We start from the raw sequence: 12,921 nt of genomic DNA on the forward strand, positions 1-12,921 counted from the left end.
AGATGTAATCAATAAAAAATTGATAGGATAATTTACATTCTTTTCTTTGTGCTATGTTTTTGAAATCCAGTATGAATTTTATATCTACAGCACATCTCATTTCAGGCTAGCTACATTTCAAGTGCTCAACAGTGATATATGGCTTGTTGGTACCATAATGAACATTGTAGCTCTGAAATATAAAAATTCACCTGTTTTCTTCTAATATTTGTTTCATTATATAGAAATTCAATTTGTTCTTCCTTTGACCTTTATTTTGGTGTCAGATATGAAACAGACTCTAACTTCATTTCTCTTCCATAAAGCTAGCAAGTTTGTCCCACTCATGTAAAATGCCACCTTAAATATTAAACCTCCACATATAACTGGGCCTAATTCTGAACCCTAATCTGTCTGTTCTTATATCAATGACAAACTGCTTGATCAGTTGTAGCTTTAGAATTCATTTTCCTATGCTAATATCTTTGTTCTTTCTTTTCTCTCAGAATTTTCCCATACTTGACCTTTTAAATGAACTTCAGCACTATGCTCAAAAGTAGAAATTCCAATAGGATTTTGACAAAAATTATGTCCAATATATAGATTACTTTGGGAAAAATGTACCTCTTCACAACAGAAAAATTTTCATTCAAAAGCATTAAAAGTATCTCTGTCTTTTTCCTTTTGTATAATTTAGCAAGTTCTATTGAATGATCTTCATATAGGCCTTACACATTTCATAAATGTTTTATTCAACAAGTTTTTTAAAAAATCTGTAAAACATGGGAAATGGTGAATACTCTGTATATATTTTTAAAAAAGCATGTCACAATAAAAAAAGTCAATACATTTTATGTTAGTGTGGTTTTACACAAACTAAATGCATCTATAATAAAACCACATGGCAGAGGTTTGTCAGTTTAATCCCCTAATTAATTGCTTACTTGTAATGCCAAATGCATCTCCAGTCTCCCAAGTTAAGACCTGTTTTATCTGGATTTTCATCTTCAGTTGGCTTCTCCAAGTTAGCATTGGACCAGAGTTGCAAACAGCTAGAACCAGTTAAAAGACGATTGCCTAAAAAATATATATATATATTATTCAGCATTTATTATTTAGGAATTTAGTTGGTGAGTTAAGTTACACACTCAATAGTTTCATATAACACTATAAAGATAAAATAACTTCCAAAAAAAAGTCAAATAACAAAAAGAGATTGGGGGAGAAGGATTAAAGTTATATTTTAATTTTGTTAAAGCAGCTTAGGGGGGGGAAAAGAGATTTTTATAATCTCTCATTCAACAAACATTTAATGAGCATCTTCTTTGTACCAGGCACTGTGCTAGGCATGAAGCATATAATGACAAATATAACACTGTCCTTTTTTATAATGAGTTTATATTCCAGTAGAGAAATATGAACAAAGGCATGAAGACATTCGAATTCAAATATATTCCCAAGAATGGCTTGTAATCTGTACAAAATAAATAGGTCTGTAAAAATAAATAAGATTGGAAAAAAATCTGAGGTCAGATTATGAAACACTTTTGATGTTCATAAGGAGTTTGGATAGATACTTGGAAGTTAAAGATTTTTAAGTGGGAGGAGGGAGTTTACATAAATGGATCTGTATTTTAGAACAAGGGGTCTCAACTGGGGGGAGGGGTTTTAACAGAGAGACTTGAAAAGGCCTGTGAACCTCATTTAATTGAGATATGCAAGTTATATGTATAGTATGTACATTTTTCTAGAGAGATATTCAGTAATTTCCACCATACTTTCAAAGATTCCAGTACACAAAGAATGGTAAAGATTCATTTTAGAAAATAACTCTAGTGATAGACAAGATTAGGGAAAACATAAGACAGAGAAACCTGGTTAACCTTCTGTAATATACTGATGGGAAATCACGAGGACCTCAATCAAATATTAAAGTAAGACAAGGACTTGAAAGTCATTTCAAAAGCAGAATTTTCAAGGCTTAACACCAATAAAAAAAAACAGGAACATACAATAGGTTTCAGGGGTAGATTTCAACTTCATGACTTGGATAACTGAGTAGAAGATTGTGCTATAATCCAAACAAAGAATATAGGGGAGGTGATGTAACTTTTGCAAAAAAGCTGACAATAAATAAAGCATTCACCTTAGCAATTAAGAACTACAGATTGGTGTCTCTTGGAAACATCATATTATTTCAAAAGGAAAGTGGGTCTGTGGCACATAGACTTTAGAAATCCTTGTGTCTTAATTCCCAATTAAGTCACTTATAACCATGTGAATTTGATCAAGTTGGGAAGCGTTTGAGCCTCAATTTTCTCATCTATAAAATTAAAAATTTGCATAGTGTTGTAGTAAAGATTAGCTATAATATGTATAATGTATTTAGAATAGGCTAGGCCAGTGGTCGGCAAACCGCAGCTCGAGAGCCACATGGGGCTCTTTGGCCCCTTGAGTGTGGCTCTTCCACAAAATACCACGTGCGGGCGTGCACTTACAGTGCAATTGAAACTTTGTGGCCCAGGTGCAGAAGTCGGTTTTCGGCCTGGGCGAGTCTACTTTGAAGAAGTGGCATTAGAAGAAGTGGGGGGTGTCGGTCGTTTGGGCGACGGGAGACGCGGCGCAGGTGGGCCATGGGATACGCAGTGCAGGGGAGGCGTGCGTGATTCATGCACGAGTTGAGTGAGCCAGTCAGTCAGCAGTCTCATTGTGAAGTGGTCAGTGCTAGTCGTGTCCGCAAATCGCGTGCGGGTGACAAAAGTACCTACTCGAAGCATAAAGTTACCTGTATTTTTCCAACCAGCTGCAAATCCTACAGGTATTTAATTTTATCAATAAATAATATCGTTATTAAGTATGATATCAAGTTTCATTCAACGTACCTATAGTTTAACTAAGACTTAAAACTTTAAGTAAAGTTTATTAAGTTAATTTTAGGGAACATTGTGGAGTGAAAGAAGATGTAGTATCGAGGATTGAGAAAGGTATGTTGAGATGGTTTGGACATATAGAGAGGATGAACGAAAGGAGATAGATGGAAAAGTATACAAGACAAGTATGGATAGGAGAGTTGGAAGGGGTCGACCTCAGCGAACGTACCTCAATCAGACTGAGGATGTTTTTAGCAAAGGCCAGCTTAGGAGTACCCTAATTAAGTTAATAACAATGTACCTACCTATATAGTTTAAGTTTAAAAAATTTGGCTCTCAAAAGAAATTTCTATCGTTGTACCGTTGATATTTGGCTCTGTTGACTAATGAGTTTGCCGACCACTGGGCTAGGCACTTAGAAAAAGCTCAATAAATAATAGCAACTAGGGGGAAAGTCTCACAGGCAGATAAAAACAATCCAGAAAGTACTAATGAGACATTCCATTTAAATATGATTACTAGCCCTAGCTGGTTTGGCTTTGTGGATAGAGTGTTGGCCTGGTGAATGAAGGGTCCTGGGTTCGATTCTAGTCAAGGGCAAATGCCCGGGTTGTGGGCTTGATCCCCAGTAGGGGGCATGCAGCAGGCAGCCAGTCAATGATTCTCTCTCATCACTGATGTTTCTCTCTCTCTCTCCCTCTCCCTTCCTCTCTGAAATCAATAAAAATATATTTGAAAATAAATAAATATGAATACTATTCCACTGTTTAACTTACTAACAGACACAAGTTTTCTTTTTTTTCCTTTTTTTTTTTGGAGATATAATTGTCATATAACATTATTAGTTTCAAGTGTATAACATGATTCAATATTTGCACATATTGACAAATGATCACAATAAATCTAGCTAACATCCACCACCACATATGGTTACAACGTTTTTCCTTATGATGAGAACTTTAAAGATATACTCTCTTAGCAACTTACAAATATACAATACAGTGTTATTAACTACTAGAGGCCCAGTGCACAAAATTCGTGCATGGGTAGGGTCCCTAGGCCTGGTCGGCGATCAGGGCCAATCTGGTTCCCTGCCTCCCCGCCTCCCGCTTCCCTTGCCATCCGCACACCAGCACCACGTAGTTCCCCCCACCTCCCCCTTCCCTCGCCATCCACGTGGTTCCCCCCCCCGCCGCCTCCCTGACTCCTCCTTCCCTTGCCACCGTGTTCCCCCTGCCTCCTCCCTCCCTCACTCCCTCAGCACCCTGTCGTTGCCTGCCATGTTTCATGCCGCCCCCTGGTGGTCAGCGCATGCCATAGCGAGTGATCAAACTCGATTTCCTGATCAAACGCCTGAGGGGACACTTTGCATATTTGCCTTTTATATATATAGACTAGAGGCCCGGTGCACAAAAATTTGTGCACTCAGAGGGGAGGAGGGGTCCCTCAGCCCGGCCTGTGCCCTCTCACAGTCTGGGACCCCTCAGGGGATGAACACCTGCTGGCTTAGGCCTGCTCCCTGGGGGATTGGGCCTGAGATGGCAATCAGACATCCCTCTGGCAGCCCGGCAGCCCTCGGGGGATGTCCATTTGCCAGCGGGGAGCAGGCCTAAACTGCAGTCTGACATCCTTAGCGCTGCTGAGGAAGGCAGGAGAGGCTCCCACCACCACCGCTGTACTGGCAGCCATCAGCCTGACTTGTGGCTGAGCAGAGCTCCTCCCATGTGAGAGTGCCCTGACCACCAGAGGGCAGCTCCTGCATTGAGCGTCTGCCCCCTGGTGGTCAGTGTGTGTCATAGTGACCAGTGATTCCCAGTCATTCTGCTGTTAGGGTCAGTTTGCATATTACCCTTTTACTATATAGGATAGAGGCCTGGTGCACGGGTGGGGGCCGGCTGGTTTGCCCTGAAGGATGTCCCGGATCAGGGTGGGGGTCCCGCTTGGGTGCCTGGCCAGCCTGGATGAGGGGATGATGGTTGTTTGCAGCTGGTCACACCCCCTTCAGGGTGGGGGTCCCCACCGGGGTGCCTGGCCAGTCTGGGTGAGGGGCTGAGGGCCGTTTTCAGGCTGGCGGGTGACTGAAGCTCCCAAGCTCTCCTTTTTTTCTTTTTATTCTGGGATTTATTTACCTTCTATGGCTGTCACTGGAGCTGAGAGCCGGCTTTAGCTCTGAGGCTCGGCTCCAGCTCTGAGACCTTGGCTGCTGAAAGCGGGTATCTGGGTTTGTTTGGCTTCTATAATTGAAACACTGTTGCAACTCCAGCTCTGAGGCCCGGCTGGCTGAAAGCAGGTTTCTGGGGGTTTGTTTAGCTTCTATAATTGCAACATTGTTTCTTAGAGTGCAGCTCAGAGGCTGGCAGCGGCAGGCGGGGAACCTTGGCTTCCTCCATCACTGGAGCAAGCAAGCCTCCTGTTCGCTTCAGCTGCCTGGCTGCCGGCCGCCATCTTGGTTGGCAGTTAATTTGTATATTGCCCTGATTAGCCAATGGGAAGTGTGTCGGAGGTATGGTTAATTACCATGTTTGTCTATTATTAGATAGGATAGTCAGTGCTGTACATTACATCCCCAGGATGTTCTTTATTTTATAACTGGAAATTATTAACATAAACTGAAAATAAATTTACCCCATGAAGGATTAAGAATTTAATAAAGAATGCAAAATAATTAATCCTGAGTATGGAATAACACAAAAGTAGGTAAGGTATGGTATAAAATATATTGATTTGAACACAAAGGGCAGAGGTATGGAGATTAAAATTGGGGAGGGGGAAGCATAAGAAGCCTAAGACAGAAAATCTTATGATTTAAGCAAGGTGCAATAGTGGATTTCAAGACAACACAAGAACATTATAGTCAATTTACTAACATCAACTGAAAAAATATCCAAATACCTGGCAGATAAATATATAAATACTGAACAAAACCAAAATACTAGTATTTCATGTAAAATATTAAAAATAATTTTATAAATAATTACGAAGTTCATTTGCAAAAGTAATAATTATACTAACAGCTCCCAAATATTTAGTATAACTGTAATCTATTCCTCAACCGAATTCTAAACTTTAAAGTATTTAATAGTAAAAAGAAAAATAATGAACTTTTATATGAATTTTAACTCAATCACAGTTAAAAAAGATAATGGTCATGAGCTGCTGTCAAGTCACTACGAGATATGTTAAAAAATAAGTCATCATCTATTAATACTACTCTGTAATGATGATTTTAGAGGTATTTAACATTAATACTATCCTCTAAAACATTAGTACTAACAAACCATGGGCACAAAAATTCTAAGCAACTGATACATCATTAATAAATAAATATATATATATATATATATATATATATATATATATATATATATAAAATGTTTTTATTGCAGTTAATATGATACTGTAAGAAGACAGTTCATTTGCTAACAATATTTCTATAGAACTTTATCACTTACCAAATACTTTCATATATATTGCCATATATGATCATTAAAAAACTATTTTGTGAGCCCTAGTTAGTTTTCTCAGTGGTTAGAACATTGGCCAGCAGACTGAAGGGTCACGAGTTCGATTCCTATCTAGGGCACAAACCTCAGTTGCAGGCTTGATCTCCAGCCCCAGTCAGTGTACAGGAGGCAACCAATCGATGTGTCTCTTTCTCTCTGTCTGTCCCTCTCCCTTCCACTCTCTAAAAATCAATGGAAAAAATATCCTCAGGTGAGGAGTAACCAAAAAAACAAAACAAAAAAAACCCTATTTTGTGAAATAAATTTTATCCTAATTTACAAGTGAGTTAAACCTTTCTCGACCTGCTAAATAACCTGTTTATGATCACAAAACTTGTCAAATATGTGAACATTTATTCAGAGCTTAATATATGATGGGTCCTGAAAGATAAATACTGAATAAAATAGAATCTCGTCCCTTGACTAATCAAAACAATAAACCATGTAAACAAATACAATAGACTGTAGTGCCATATATAGTAACTCTATAATTTATTATCCAAATAGAACCCTTGTGAGAGTAGAAGGTACACAATTAATAATCATATGAGGACAATAGGAATAAACCGGGACCTAAGTCACCCTATCCACAATAGAGTTATATACAAAGTGCCATACTAAATGCCAAATTTGAACTCAGGCCCAATCTCTTTCAACTGTATGCATAAAATATATATGTAGGCACCAGCTAGTAAACACCAATCTTACAATCTCATGAGAAGAAACATTTTAAAACATTGTGAGATTTTTTTTTAAATCTCAAAGACAACCTCTTCCCTTATTAAATCATTTCCAAAGGTTCTGAAATTTGTGTTCTAAATTAACTTTTTTCCTCAGCTATTTCATCTACTATATTAAAATTAAACTATTTTATCTACCTAAACTGATTACTTCTGTTTCTATGTTCCAAAGATAACTTCTTTCTTATATTCTAGATCAGTGATTTTCAATTTTCAACCAGTGTGCCGCAAAAGGCACACTGTGTGCTGCAAGAATGTTTAAAACATGCACTACCTGACTATTTAGTCAGGAGCACTGACCTCTTTTCCCTTAGACTGTCAAATTAGAAAATGACAACAGCCAACATGACAAAAGCCGCCCACGGTGAATGAATCAAAATTATGCCTATTTTTTTTTGTCAGATTGGTAAAAAATATTTTTTTGGTGTGCCACAGAATTTTAGTAATTAGTTTATGGGGCCATGGAATGAAAAAGGTTGAAAATCATTTTTCTAGATTCAACTTTCTATCTATGAGATATTGATGTAAGACATGCAAGCATCTCAAATTCCACACATCCAAACAAAACCTATGTTCTATTCTAACTCTTGCATATTAATCTTCTAATTGTGGTCATATCTTCAAAGTCATGTGAAATCCAGTTGTCAAATAATGTCAATTATATTGCCTAAATGCATTTCATATCCATGTACTCCTTTTCACTATTCATTGAATTTTAATTGATACCTACTATGTTAAAGGCACTGAAACAAATTCTATTTCTCATTCACACTACTATAAAGGCATACTTTCCAAAGATACTTATAAATAATATTTATCCTCCTATTCCTCTTATCTCTAAATCCTTCTAACTCACTGCTACAAAGGAAACTCTTGCAAACCATTTAACACTAGCCACTTTCAAAGACCTATTATACCTTTTAGACAATTAACAAGAATTAAATTCAAATCCCTTACCATGACTTTAATGGTCTTCTATAATAAGCTGCAATCTTCTCTCATCTCCAGAATCACTCCAGCCTCAATGAAGTACTAACCACTATTCGAATCTATCTTACACTTTCTTTCTTTGTGCCTTTGCTCATTGTGGTAGATTGGTAAAAATGGATTTGGGAAGGTTTTTAAGTACAGAAATATATAACTAGTACATATGCACATTAACTCTTTTTAGACTTCACTTCCTTTTCCCTCCTAAATCTAACCCCACCTTCATTGTTAAATCTATCTACTCTCAGGTCAAAAGGCTCCTCTTCAAGCAAACTTTGATTCCTTACAGAGAATTAATGTCACCTTCCCAAAACAAGTATTCCTCCTATAGCTGGCATCTTCATTTCACCATAAGCTCTAAAAGAGTGCAATCTGTTTTATTACTTTTGTGTTCCCCACAATCTCACACAAAGCAGAAATGAAATACATGAAAATAATAAAAGCAATAGCCTAGGCAAGTGATATTTCATTTCAGTTAATCCTGTCTGTGTTCTTACCTGCTGGATCCCAAGTTATATTGTGCGCTATTGATTCCAGAAAAAACTGACCATTTTTCTGCCATTGACTATATAATTCCTAAAATAAAAAAAGTCATTTATCCAATTATTATTGATATCTTTTCTCTCTGACAAGAGTATATACTTATTATTATTACTGTTACTAATACATGCAGTCATTTTTAAAACCAAAATGTTCAATTCTGTCAAGAAAAATAAGGAAGGCTGGCTGATATGGCTCAGTGGTTGAGTATCAACCTATCAATCAGGAAGTCTCCTTTTCATTTCTGGTCAGGGTACATGCCCAGTTTTCGTCGATCCTCAATAGGGGCATGCAGGAGGCAGCTAAGCAATGTTCTCATCACTGATTTTCTATTTCTCCCTTCCTCTCTGAAATCAATAAATATTTTTAAAAAGAAAAATAAAATATGTGATGGAGGAGATCAGTAAGAGACTATCCATTCCTGGAGGTTCAAAAGTCTTTCTTTAGTATATTTAAACAACCAATGAATATATGCCACTTTGGACAAGATTCTTATTGACCTCAGACTTTTAAAATTATAATTATTACTTATTAATATTGTTACAAAGATTCAATTTTAAATATATCTGTGTCACTGCTACTTGAGGCTTTCTTCTTTTTTAATGTTTTATCCTCATCTGAGATGATATGGTATGCTTAAAAATTCAGAATAAGAGATATAACACTTGCAATATAATGTATAATTTAAGTCTTTTTATTCCTTAAAGAAATAATTTTCAACTTTTTTACCTGAAAACCTAAGAAATATATGTTGCACTGTGACCCAAAATACACACAGCATACACACACATAAATGCAATCATAAGTAATCTACCTTTCGAGTGTGATGCACTCTAAAATTTTCTATTCCATTTCATCTTCTTTTACATTCAGGTTGTGGCCTACTAAGTTGACTTCACTAACCTCTAATAGTTTGAGACCTATAAAAACTTTCTTAATGAATTAGTTCCAAACTTTAAAACAAGAATAGGCTGGATGCTTATTAAAAATTCAAATTTCCAAGACCCATGTCCAAAGGTTCAGGATCAAAAGGTCCAAGACGGGGCACAGGAATCTGCACTTTAAACCAACAACCCGGATTTTGATACAGGTGGCCTGGCAGAATATGCTTTTATAAAACACTGCCTTGCAGGAATGGTTCTCAATCACGGTATACACGAGAACCCTCTCTAGAATTAGACATACAAGGGCCTACTAGACACAACTCCACACCTACAAATTTAAAAATCCCCAGAATGGGGTCTGGATACATCAGAACTAGTGATTCTGAAGAGTACCTCTTATGAAAAACCAACATCTTAAAAGAATATTCCAGAATGTATAAAGAAATGGAAACAATATATTTTTATGAGGATCTAAACATTCTCTGAGACTATATCCTGGAATAACAGATTTTATGTGCCTTCCAAGTCTTGATTTTTCCATCTGATCCAGTTTTCCCCTTATTCATCAAGCTTTTTTTTACCCTCTCTGGGAAGTCAGTGTTACCTACCAATAAATCAACTTCTTCTTCTTAATGAGTTTCTGACACTGTTATATTAATCACATATCAAGAGAAAATGGGCAAAAACCGAAAATCTCAATTCTACCCTTACTAATATAGACCTTTTAATATAACATACAAATGTTAAAAGTCAGTTATTTCATTTAACTCAAATATATTGAGTATTATTTGAAATACATTATTCTGAGTGGAATGACCACCTTTAAAATTTATTTTTAGTACTATCAATTACTAATTCATAAGGCTATAAGAGCTTCTAATATTGGCTTCATTAATGTATAAACACAAATAAAAATGAGGGGAGAACAGTGGACTCTCCTTCCATCGAATTTAAAAATGGGTGTCAATCCAGAGAAAATATTTTTTATTAACACAAGGTAGAGAAAAGAATGCTCACAACTAGGAATCAATAAGCTGGTTTTACTCTTAGTTCTGTGGCTTAATAGCTGTTTCGTTGGTCAAGTCACATTTCTTTCAGGGCCTCTGCTGCTTATTTATAAAGAAAGAAATTATAACTACAAAACTAAGTCAGAGGGAATATGCAAGATACTAATGAGCAAAGTGAAAATGAAAACTATTAAAAGATATATAAAGGTATGTCTATTAAAACGCTCTTTAATTCTTTACATTTAACAGATTTCTACACAATCTCTGACATCATGTCATCCTTACAATAGCCCATGAAGAATGACTAGATAGTAACCAATTTCAGAATTGAGCAAAGCGTCTCATAAAGCTCCTTGCTTAGGATTAAATAGCTAAAAAGCAGCAAAGAAACCCCAGTTTCTCTGACTCCGAATAAATGCTCTTTGGACTACACTATCCTGATCTCCTTTCATATGGTTTAAATCATTAGTTTAATTTTCAGTGGAGATGGGTAAAATAACCTGGTTTGTCTGTCATATTTAAAAGCATTAAAGCACCCAAGATATCTACTACATAACCTCAGTATTTATAAACGATAATTTTAACCAGCTTTCAGAACTATTCCTTAATATAGTTTCTTTATTTAAAAAATGCACTGGGCCGGTAACAATTATATTACATGATATAATAAGTGCAAGAAAATAAATCCTGGAGGTATGTTAAGACTGCAATTAAAACATGTAACTTTAAGAACAAAATACATAAGGCAGAAAAACTACACAAAATTAGATCACAAAAGCAAAGAATAAAGTGCCACATATGACTGGACAACAGTATCTGTACTAGCAATAACTTTGTTATAACTGCCAAACTTAAAGTTGTTGACTCTTCAAATACAGAATAAAAAATGTCCAAAGGAAAAAAATAAAAATATGTCAAGACAATTCATTGCCACAGTTTAATTCTATTTCAATGAAAGATTTAAACTTATTTGTAACATGAAAGTGGCATTTAATTATAACAAATTTATACTGATTTATTTGATGATCACTCTGATTTTGTACTCTTAAAAATAACATCTTTTAATACGCAAGACATTTCAATTTCCTAAAAGGAAAATGATAAATTACTGACCAAATTTTTCTTTTGCTTCGGTAGGATAACTGGTTCAAAAACAGAGATAACATTTCCATAGGATGCTGCAATCTTTTAAAAAGAAAAATGAAAAGATAAATTATGGATATGTTAACTTACTTATGAATCAAAAGAGCAAAAGAAATTATTAATATAACTTAAAATATACCCACATGTGCAATTTCATGCACCAATACTTAAGAATGTCAGTTTTAGAGACTACCATATCTAGATCAGAATCCCACTACATACTGTTACTTACTGTGTAACTAGTAATTTAATCTCTCTTAATCTTAGTTTCTCTATTCATATTTATAACATGTATAATAATATCTTCCTAATAGAAGTATTTTGAGGACTGAAATAACATTTGTAAATCATCTAGTATCTATCTATCTATAATAATAAAAGCATAATATGCTAATTAGACCAGACGTCCTTCTGGACGACCTTCCGGGGCTGCGAGTGAAGCCCGGGTCCCGGGTGCCAGAGGGAAGCTGGTGCTAGCAGCTGGGGGAAGAAAGGCCTACTCTTGCATGAATTTCATGCATCAGGCCTCTAGTCTATACTAATAAAAGGGTAATATGCTAATTAGACCAGGTCGACCAGATATCTTCCAGACATCCAACTTCCTTCCAGACAAAGCCACAGTGGCAGGGGCCAAGGCAGAGGCAGTTAGGGGTGATCAGGCCATCAGGGGAGCAAGCAGTTAGGGGCAATCAGTCCGGCAGGGGAACTAGCAGTTAGGGGTGAGATCAGGCCGGCGAAGGGAAGCAAGCAGGGGTGAGATCAGGCCAGCGTGGGGGAGCAAGCAGTTAGGGGCGAGATCAGGCCGGCGTTGGGGAGCAAGCAGTTAGGAGCAAGATCAGGCCGGCACAGGGGAGCAAGCAGTTAGGGGGTGATCAGGCCAGCAGGGGAGAGCAGTTCGGGGGCGATCAGGCCAGCAGGGGAGGGCAGTTGGGGGGCGATCAGGTCGGTAGGGGAAGACAGGTGGGGGCAATCAGGCCGGCAGGAGAGGGCAGTTGGGGGCGATCAAGCTGGCAGGGGAGCAGTTAGGTGGCAATCAGGCCAGCAGGGGAGCGGTCAGGGGGAGATCAGGCCAGCAGGGGAGCAGTTAGGTGGTGATCAGGCTGGCAGGCAGAGGTGTTTAGGGGTGATCAGGCAAGCAGGCAGGCGAGCGGTTAGGAGCCAGTGGTCCCAGATTGTGAGAGGGATGTCCGACTGCCAGTTTAGGTCCAATCCCTGCAGTCGGACATCCCCCAAGGAGTCCCAGATTGGAGAGGGTGCAGGCCGAGCAA

At 37.4% G+C, this 12,921-nt stretch overlaps 1 protein-coding gene across 16 annotated transcripts in view; it reads right to left on the reverse strand.

The window, feature by feature from the left end:
* Positions 1–12,921, reverse strand: part of DMXL1 (Dmx like 1) — a 139,838-nt gene that overhangs the window by 113,320 nt on the left and 13,597 nt on the right. For 14 of the 16 annotated variants that reach the window (XR_002826570.1, XR_002826572.1, XR_002826604.1 and 11 more), the window contains exons 3-5: positions 11,624–11,695; positions 8,577–8,655; positions 924–1,056 (exon numbers count right to left, since the gene is read on the reverse strand). Coding sequence is in view for 10 of the 16 variants with exons in the window: in XM_006081119.3 (XP_006081181.1) it covers positions 924–1,056; positions 8,577–8,655; positions 11,624–11,695 (284 nt within the window). In the remaining 6 variants the exon portion in view is untranslated. Of the gene's footprint in view, positions 1–923; positions 1,057–2,477; positions 2,501–8,576; positions 8,656–11,623; positions 11,696–12,921 lie in introns of those variants that run through there. The other 2 variants (XM_023745151.1, XM_023745200.1) reach the window with 2 other exon arrangements.

This window comes from Myotis lucifugus, unplaced genomic scaffold (genome assembly GCF_000147115.1).
Source record: "Myotis lucifugus unplaced genomic scaffold, Myoluc2.0 scaffold_0, whole genome shotgun sequence".
NCBI lineage: Eukaryota > Metazoa > Chordata > Mammalia > Chiroptera > Vespertilionidae > Myotis > Myotis lucifugus.